We start from the raw sequence: 10,276 nt of genomic DNA on the forward strand, positions 1-10,276 counted from the left end.
TGACTTCTTTCTGCGAAAATTGGTGATATTGCAAGATGACATGATAACGCTGTGCAAATGCATTACTGATTATTGAGTTATGCATAGCAAACTAATTACATAAGCTGACTTCTCAGATTTAAATCAGTTTTTGAAGAATAGTTTTATACATATTCTGACCTTGACAACATACATTTTTACAATCCGGCACAAGGTGCAGTCCAACACTACATTTGCTCTTATTCATAAAGACACCCATCTGAAGTTCATTTCAGAAAATGATCGTTTCAGAATACTCTGCGTTATCCAGGACTCAGGACACGCCCGCCTCCTTCCAGCTCTGACTTTGCTCCCTTCCTACCCAGAGCCGCAAGTGCCTCCGGCGGGTGCGTCTGTGGCCGAGGACCGCGAGGACCGGACGGACATCGACTGGAAAAGTAAGAAGGTGGCAATTGTACGTATACATGTATGCTGTTGATGAGGACTTTTCGTTGGGCGTGAGCATGTCGCGGACGTTGCATTTTTGAAAGGCTGCGTGACTGAGATGCGCGAGTGATTGCACTTTTTCGCTTGCGAGGGAAAGGTATGAGTTGATGTCAATCACCAGCAACCTAATGCTTCCACTCTCAAGTTGAGGAAAGTCTGAAAAAGGTATTAAGCTAAGACCATTTTCCTCCCAAACGGAAATGCCAAACGATCAACATCGAACGTTTTGTTCCCCAGCGATGCCGAGGCCGCTGCCTGAGCCGCGATGGCCAGAGCTGGACCACGACATGGCCACCGTCCCCCTGTGGCCCAGCGACCCTGCCTGCGCCATGTGAGTGTCCCTCCGCCCTCCTCGACCCCCTGGGCATCCCTCTGTCTATTCCTTCGATCTTTGCTTTATTTCCTTTTCCATCTGTCTGCTCTTTCGCTCTTTTATCCTTTCAGCTACTCTTTGGCTCTCTGCTGTCTCTATTTCCTTCTCTTTTGTCCTTCCATTTCAGTCTCCGTCTACCATCCGTGCCTTGTCTTCCAGAGCTCAAACACACACACACACACACACACACACACACACACACACACACACACACACACGCACGCACGCACGCACGCACGCACACACACACAAGCTCACTCACACATATGTAGGTTTAAATATACACCTTCATTCCTTTCCCTCCCCCGTGTTCTTCATCCTTCCAGGCACAACGTCTCCTTCGCCCATCGCGCGAGCAGGACCTTCCTGGTGTCCTTCCCGCGGTCCGGGAACTCCTGGACGCGCTACCTGGTGGAGGGGGCGACGGGGGTGGCCACGGGGGCGGTGTATGCGGGCGAAAACCTCATCCACTTCGGTAAGAGACCCAGGGTAGTTGGGTGGTCAGACGGGAAAAATGCTTGTGTTCATGATTATTTTCTGTATCGTTTTGTTCAGGTGGTTCAGTATTGAACGCTTGGGTGTAAATATTGATACTGTACCATTACGTTGGGGTCGGTAAGGACACCATAATTAACAAATCGGATATATACATCCTCAAAGATTTAATTACTTAAAAAATATATACTATGTATTGTGATGAGCCATATCCGCTGTTTTTTTTTTTTTTTTTTTTTTTTTTTTTTTTTTTTGTCTATTGATTGTGCTTGCTCATAGATGTCTCAACTAGTATTCAGTCACCAATAAGTCAATTATTAGTCCTATCTATTTCATGTTTATCCTTTTTCATTTTCGGTTTCTCTCATATCTTTTGCAATTAGTATTTCAGCATTATAAAAACATGATACCAATAATAATGATAATAATCGGTATTAATAGCGATGAACATCGATACACGGAACTGATTAAAGCGATGTCGATGGAACGATACTTGAAAATCGGCAAAAGCGATTCCAATACGTCTATTCTTCGTAGGCTTCATACGACACCGATGCCAGTGCATGTGTCGCCGATACTTTATTGTGTGAAAATACCCAAACTGATCTGCTAATATTTGATTTCCATGTTTGTTGCTCTGCAAACAATAAGTGCATCAGAGACGTGTTATTCAAACGTGCATTACATGCGGATTTGTTGATGTAATATAGATCAGGGTTCTTGCAGGTATAACCAGGAGAAAATTAAGACCTTTTTAAGGCCCAAACCAGTTGCTTTTGAAGACCTAGAACCACTAATCGCTAAATACACACTTCCACATAATGTCTTGTGTAAGTGACTAAGACCAGAAATTCCCCTGGCATGATTTTTACTCAGCCTCTCGGATAAATTGCTGCCATAATGATTTTTTTTTCACACGGCCTATAAGTAAAGGATCGCGTCGATCGGCAAAAATCAGGGTCTAATGTTGACAAAGGATTTCCGATTAAGCCGCGCAGAGATCCGCAAGTGGGTGAATCGCGTAGCGTCCGCTGGTAACGAGTATATGTACATTTACGCGAACAAAGCTATGCCTCGGGCGATTTTAAGACATTTTAAAACCTGCGACGAAAAAAAGCTCAGTTTTGACTCTCTAAGACTTTAAGATTTAAAAATGTATATTTGAGATATTTAAATGACTTTTTAACGATGCCCCTGAACACTCTAGATTACTAAGCAATTGCATTTGCAGCTGACACTTGTGCACTTGGCAGTCAGTGCATGCATCTGGAGTATAAAAAAAAAAACGTTTATTTAAAATCAAAGTAAAGATGAGAAAGTCCCTCGTATCTTTTACACTTTTTGAGCGCCAGTTTAGAGAGCGAGAGAAAGAAAGCACAAACATAGCTAGATAGATAGAGACTATATATATATATATATATATATATATATATATATATATATATATATATATATATATATATATATATATATATATATATATAATTAAACGCCACAATGTACAAAAAAATGTTATTTTTCACTTGGAAACAAAACATTCACGTTCCTTGTCTTTGTAGTTCATGACAATATCCACAGTATCCACAATATCGTCTAGGAGTTGGAAGTGGATTTGATTCTCAATAAATAAACCAAGATAAACAAATAGAAGCCTCCGTGTCCGGCCATTGGCACCAGTAGGCTCTGCTTCCTGTGTCTCTCTCAAAGAATACAGGCTTGTTTACGTATAATGCTTATACAATTTCACACAAAAAATTAAAACCCAAAAAGAGAACGGGGAAAATCTTAAGATCATTAGCGGCGTATTCAAGATTTAGCGAGAGGGTGAGGCTTGAGAGAGAAGTCCCAGGTGAGGAAAGGTCATACGGCACTATGATACGGGATTGGGGTGAAAAGGATACAAATTAGCTAAGGATTGGGACGAAGGTTGTAGAGTAGTGTAGGTTACTGTGGTAGTGAAAAGGGCACAGAGGGAAGAGCAAACGAAGTACTAACGCCGTTCAGGACTGATACAAAGCCAGAATTGTATTCTTTCAACACGGCTCTCGCACTTTAACACACGGACAGAAGTGAAGGAAAAGAAAAGGAGGAGAAGGAAAAAAAAAACATGCAAAATTAGTTGAGGCGAAGGCTGAGGTCCAAGATAGGGGTGATCCCCCATTGGGCCTCAGTCTACGTTTCCCAAGCCCCCCCCCCCACACCCCACCCCCGCCCTCCCTCCCCCATTACAACAACGAGCAAGGGATGTGGGTAAAAAAAAAAAAAAAAAACTACAGCGGACAATAGATAAAGTAAATATATACGTGTCTACCATAACTTAATCTTAATCATAATCTTGAAATACAATGAGAAATATTTCCAAACCGTGACAGCCAATGTCAGTACATAATACGACACTAATAAAGAAGTCATTGGTGAGCAATACAAAAGCAGATATGAAGTTAACAAGTTATATATGATATATTCTTCTATAGATAGATATAGGTATATATATATATATATATATATATATATATATATATATATATATATATATATATACATATGTATACATATATATATACATATATATATATATATATATATATATATATATATATATATATATATATATATATATATATATATATATATATATATATATATATACATATGTATACATATACATATACATATATATATATATATATATATATATATATATATATATATATATATATACATATGTATACATATATATATATAAATTTATATATATAAATGTAGATGTAGAAGTAAATGCAGATATAAATGTAAGCATAGATATTGATACTGATACAGATACATATAGAAGCTTTGGTAATTGGTACTTGATATTTATATATACATAGTACTTATATAGTTTACGCAGTTTTCCTCTGTCACGGTCACATGGAGAAGGACGAAAAAAGACCCGTGCACACATGCAAGTACGAAATTAGGATTACTTATTTTTCTCTGGAGCAAAATGAAAGATAAGAAAGGTAATTGCATAATTAAGTCTGTGAATACATTAGCATTAACAGGATTACTTAACACGTATGAATATGTGCAATACTCCTCTCAAAAAGCAGCAACAGCAAAATACACCAAAAGCCACAAAAATGCTCTTTCATTGAGAGGAAGGAAAGCCGGTGGAAATTCACCGAAATATTCCTTATACGTGTTCTGATACACACACACGTACGCATAGTTTCCATACCTTATGCTATTACTCAGACAGCTTATAGAGACTCATATAATCACCTGTATGCCTTTGGTACTTGGCGTTTTTTTCCACAAATCGCCCTTCTCTTTTCAGGCATGAGGAGCAACATGGGGAAGCTGAAAGGGAAAGTAATACTCGTGAAGATCCATTTCAACACGAGACAAAGAGTCCCAGACAACGTCCCTGTTATATTACTACTGAGGAATCCAGCCAAGTAGGAAACATTTATATCATTCACAATTCAGTGTTCTTAATTGGTGTGATTCATAAGGTGGAGGAGAGATTCCTTTCTTCATTAATCAGGGAATTAGACCTTCAGTGCATGTTTTCGAAATGTTTTCCGTGTAACTTCTAACAGTTGTACTAAACCTCACACGCTGGTTAAAATCTGTGGACTCCATTCGCCTCTTTTCACACGCGCCTTGAGATTAAGCATGTTTGATTTTTCTAAGCATGTTTAATCTATTTATATATCTATTGATTCATCTATTTATTAGCAAGTTTGATTCTTAAAAGCGTGTTATATCTTTATAAGCTTATCTGATTTTTCCAAGGATGTTTGATTAGAAAAAATGTTTCTTTTGCAGATCTATAATTTCTTACTACAATTTTATGATGGGGAAAGGAACTGTGAAGAGGCTAAGGAACGTAACCTATGACTCGTACTTTACAGAAAGTGAGTGAAGTCGTAAATATATTTGAATGTTGCGTTTATTATTGTTGGTTAATGATGATAATAATAGCATCTATAAATTATGATGGTAACAATAATCACAAGATAAAAAGAAAAGAAAAGCTATATAGATAATGGTAATAACAAAGATTATACTAATATAATGATAATTGTAATGATAATGATAATACCGATGATAATGGTAACAGTGATAACGAGAACAACAGCAATGATCATTCGTAGCAAATAAACTAACAGCTGCATTGACTTCCATGACATTTTTTCCAGACTTCAACAGGCACTTTGACCGTCAGCTTCAGAGATGGACAAAGGTGAGAGTACTACAGGCAATTTGCTTCTTAACTAAAAGCGTTTTTAGCAGGGGAACGCTTGGGCAGGAATTCTTGCCGATGAGCCAAGAACTGTCCCGTTCCCTGCTTAAAACGCTTGGATCGGCAGGAAACCTTGATCAGTGATGCCAGACATGTGGAAGTGCCTTTCTATAAAGTGCAAATCATAACATGCCTTGGCGATCATAGAAATGTGAAAATAATACACAACATATATATACTCGGGTTTTAAGAGCAATAGACAAGTATTGCCACCAACGATCTCAGAGAAAGATAACTTATGCATAAGTCGAGGGTGGAGTTTATTTCACTGGTGTTTGGTAACAGTTTGAGCGCGCATTTCAAAACAGCTGACAAGCTAGCGCCTCATCAAGATGACAGAAAAGTTAATAGATTTACCCTAACATCTTAACAAAGCGCAATATTTTTTCCTATATACATATGAGGTGCCTTTAAAACAGTGACACACACTTCCGATGGGTAACCCTTACACTCTGACGCGCTATCAAAATAAATGAACATCACTGAATTAAAATATAGGCCTACCCACTCCCATATATACAAATTTATGTTGAAAATAATAGTCACCGAATACAATATCAACAGAAGAATGTTGCTAGAATTTATCAGACTTTTTTCACTTGAAAGATTCTCTATTTCATAGAATAGTAGATATATTCTCGATTGAGAGAGACGACGAGTTTAAACGTGAGATAAATTGTTCGTCTTGTAATGATTTATGATTTATAAGCAAAAAAAAACAACAAAAAAACAATTAATTCCCACAATCTCCATTATCTCATTTCCTTTTCAGTTAACTTCAATTTCTTTGAATATAATTTTATGGGAAATATAGTATCAGATACCGTAAAAAATTATTTTTCTGATAAAATATTAAGCGGTGTTCTTGGCCAACGCCCGCATTTGAAGGACTGTAGCCAGAACTGTACGCAAGGGACGCTGTTGCCATGGTGACAGTACACCGCTTGACTTAGCAAGCGCAATTCTAGCCATCTACGGGGGTCGCTTGAGAAAGCAAGCAAAATTCTTGAGATTTTAAGCAAGAACTTTCCCTGCTTAAAAAGCCTTAAGGCTTTGAAATGCTCCTCCTCTCTCTCTCTCTTTCTGTCTTTCTCGCTCTCTCTCTCTCGTTCTCTCTCTTTCTCTTTCTCCCCCTCCCTCTCTCTCTCTCTCTCTCTCTCTCTCTCTCTCTCTCTCTCTCTCTATATATATATATATATATATATATATATATATATATATATATATATATATACACACACACACACACACACACACACACACACACACACACACACACACACACACACACACACACACACACACACAAACACACACACAAACACACACACACATACGCACACACACACACACACACACTCACAAACAAACAAACACACACACACGCGCGCGCGCGCACGCACGCACGCACGCACGCATACGCACACACACACACACGTGTGTGCATACATATATGTATGTATACAGATAGAAAGATGAATATAGCTATAGATATAGAAGGCAAATTATGTTTTAAGTATTAATTCAGCTGATATCAGCACGATAATGCTAATAAATGTCTATAACTCATGAATACTAACACCTAAGCATTAGAATATATTCTGAGCAGTGACGTTGATCATCGCATTAATCCAAAATTGATTTAACGGGTAATTTCGAACCTACTTTACCAAAGCTATTTACATGTAATCTACCAGTTTAATTAAGAACATAAATAACTCAGTACTCAGTCATCCTCTTTTTAAAACGGACTCCGCAGCTGGCGAAGGATCGGCTCTTGCACTCTAGGAGGCTGCTGGTGATCCCTTACGAGGAGCTGAAGAAGGACCCGATCGCGCAGGTGCGGAGGGCGCTGGCGTTCCTGGGCGTTCCGGCGGACGAAGGGCGCCTCGAGTGCCTCCGACGGTACTCAGAGGGGCCTGCGCTGGGGCTGCAGAGACAGGTCGTTTTCGCTCTATCTGTCTGTCTGTCTCTCTTTCTCCCCCCCCCTCTCTTTCTATCTATCTATCTCTCTTTCTCTCTCCTTCTCCCTCTCTCTTTCCTTTCCCTGTCTCTCTCCTTCTCCCTCTCTCCCTCCTTCTCCCTCTCTCCCTCCTTCCCCCTCTCTCCCTCCCCCCCTCTCTCTCTCTCTCTCATTTTGACCAAGACACTGTACTAAGATATCATGTAATTGGTTTCCATGTACTTTATTTAATCTAAAGTGTTGGAGAAAGAGTGAGCAAAAGTGAGTAAGAATTTGAGCGCGTGTGTGTGGTTGTGTGTATGTGTCTGTGCTTGAAAGAGAGAAAGGAAAAGATCATGGAGGGATTATTAACCATTTTCATATCGAATATCCCTTTTCTTGCAGGTTGACCCATACACACCCGAGCAGAAACTGGCGCTGGCGAAAGCTGTGGCTGAAGTTTCTGAACTACTTCGCGAAAGAAACTTCCCTCCACTGCCTGCTTATGACTAAATTTGCGCACACTCAAAAACACACACATACACATATGTATGTGTATATATATGTGTGTGTGTGTGTGTGTGCGTGTGTGTGTATGTATGTGTGGATGTATGTGTGGATGTATGTGTGTGTGTGTGTGTGTGTGTGTGTGTGTGTGTGTGTGTGTACGTATGTGTGTGTATGTACATATATATATATATATATATATATATATATATATATATATATATATATATATATATATATATATATATATATATATACATATATACACACACACACACACACACACACACACACACACACACACACACAGACACACATACATACATGTGTGTGTGTGTGTGTCTATACGTGTCACTCTGCGGACATATTCATCATGTTTCCTTATAATTTTCGTTCCAACATTCATCTGTGTTCACTAATGCAGACATCACGTAGCCCTCTACATGTTAACTCTTAACATGAGGAAAAATGTTCTCAAGTGTTTCTTTATACGACAGTTATAGACACAAAGCAAAAAAAATGTATCACATGCACTGTTTTATATTTATATTTATATTTTTGCGATCGATTTATCAAGCATCCAGTACATCCACAGTGATCCAGAAATATTGCAGAGAGAGAGAGAGAGAGCGAGAGAAAGAGAAAAGGAGAGACAGAGGCAGAAAGAGGTGCACTGCGATGTCAGTGGAAGTGTAGTTGGCATGACCCCCATATGTTTTGTAAGCGCCACAAATATACCGAAATCAATGCATTAAATGTTCAAAATACTGCAAAAGAAAAATGTCTGGCATAGGCAAAACTTAAAGATATTTAATAGTAGTTGTAGCAATATTTAGTAAAATTTGCAGTATTGCTTTTGGAACCAAATGTCTTTCTAAAAACGGAAAGAAGCGAAAGGTATGCGTACCTAAACCACCTGCAAATGCTTAACAAACAATAAGTGTAGTAATTCGCATCTAATACACTACTATATTTTCCCCTTTTAAATATAACGCTATTTTCCCCGTTTTCTGCTTCATGGATCAACTTTTTAAACTGTTATTCTCTAATTGTCATTTGCACGTATAATTGTATAAGCAAAACATATTTTGAAACGAAGTACTATTAATAGCAATTAACCAGCAGGGCACAAAGTTCATGCAATGTCTTTCTTTATAAATTTAATAGTTACCCATTAAATAACCAAAGAAGACTCGAGCGAGTAAGAATAGGGTACACTTACATTTAAAGTGCATAATTAAAGTGCATATTGCATCTTCAGACGCAGCCTGCAATGGTAAAATGTAAAGAAATAATATTTTAAAAAAATCTGCGTAATGGAGGAGCTGTTCCATGAAACGATTTTTGTAATCATTGGCCGCCGATTTAAATAATCAAATCAATTATTGTTCATAATTCTTGTACATTATTCTGTATGTGTTTTATTATTACATTTGTGCATTTATATATGTGTCATAAATGTGATCGGAGTATATCATATTGTATTGAATAAATTTTGGTTACAAATAGAACTAAAAGTTTCCTGTTCATTATTGTTACCACTTGTCAAGTATAATTTTTGGTGTTTACGTTCAAAGCTCTCATTCCCCTGTGACTCGCTTTCCCTTGCTGTTATGAAGCAAACATGATTCGCAAAAAATAGATGGTGTAATTAATCAATTGATTAATAAAAAAAAACAGGAAATGCCGTTAAGTTTAAACCACACACACACACACATATATACATATTGATATAGATAGATATATAGATATACATGCATATACGTTTGTATATACATACATATATATATATATATATATATATATATATATATATATATATATATATATATATATATATATATATATATATATATATATATATGTATGTATGTATATATATATATATATATATATAAATATGAATATATATATATATATATATATATATATATATATATATATATATATATCATACATATACATATATCATACATATATATTTATGTATGTATATATATATATATATATATATATATATATATATATATATATACATAGATGTATATGTATGTATGTATGTATGTATGTTTGTGTGTGTGTATATATGTATATATATATATATATATATATATATATATATATATATATATATATATATATATGTATATATATATATATATGTATATATGTATATACACTAAATATGTGTATATGTATATAT

The 10,276-nt window shown here is 36.7% G+C and overlaps 1 protein-coding gene across 1 annotated transcript in view; it reads left to right on the top strand.

Moving 5' to 3' along the window:
* Positions 1-8,181, top strand: part of LOC113827900 (sialate:O-sulfotransferase 1) — an 8,580-nt gene extending 399 nt beyond the window's left edge. The window contains exons 2-9 of the mRNA XM_070131098.1: positions 271-416; positions 703-796; positions 1,165-1,313; positions 4,653-4,773; positions 5,147-5,235; positions 5,521-5,564; positions 7,384-7,566; positions 7,972-8,181. Of these exons, the coding sequence (XP_069987199.1) occupies positions 271-416; positions 703-796; positions 1,165-1,313; positions 4,653-4,773; positions 5,147-5,235; positions 5,521-5,564; positions 7,384-7,566; positions 7,972-8,079 (934 nt within the window). The 3' untranslated portion in view covers positions 8,080-8,181. The remainder of the gene's footprint in view (positions 1-270; positions 417-702; positions 797-1,164; positions 1,314-4,652; positions 4,774-5,146; positions 5,236-5,520; positions 5,565-7,383; positions 7,567-7,971) is intronic.
* Positions 8,182-10,276: the final 2,095 nt, after the last annotated feature.

The sequence above is a fragment of the Penaeus vannamei genome, chromosome 1 (genome assembly GCF_042767895.1).
Source record: "Penaeus vannamei isolate JL-2024 chromosome 1, ASM4276789v1, whole genome shotgun sequence".
Classification (NCBI taxonomy): domain Eukaryota; kingdom Metazoa; phylum Arthropoda; class Malacostraca; order Decapoda; family Penaeidae; genus Penaeus; species Penaeus vannamei.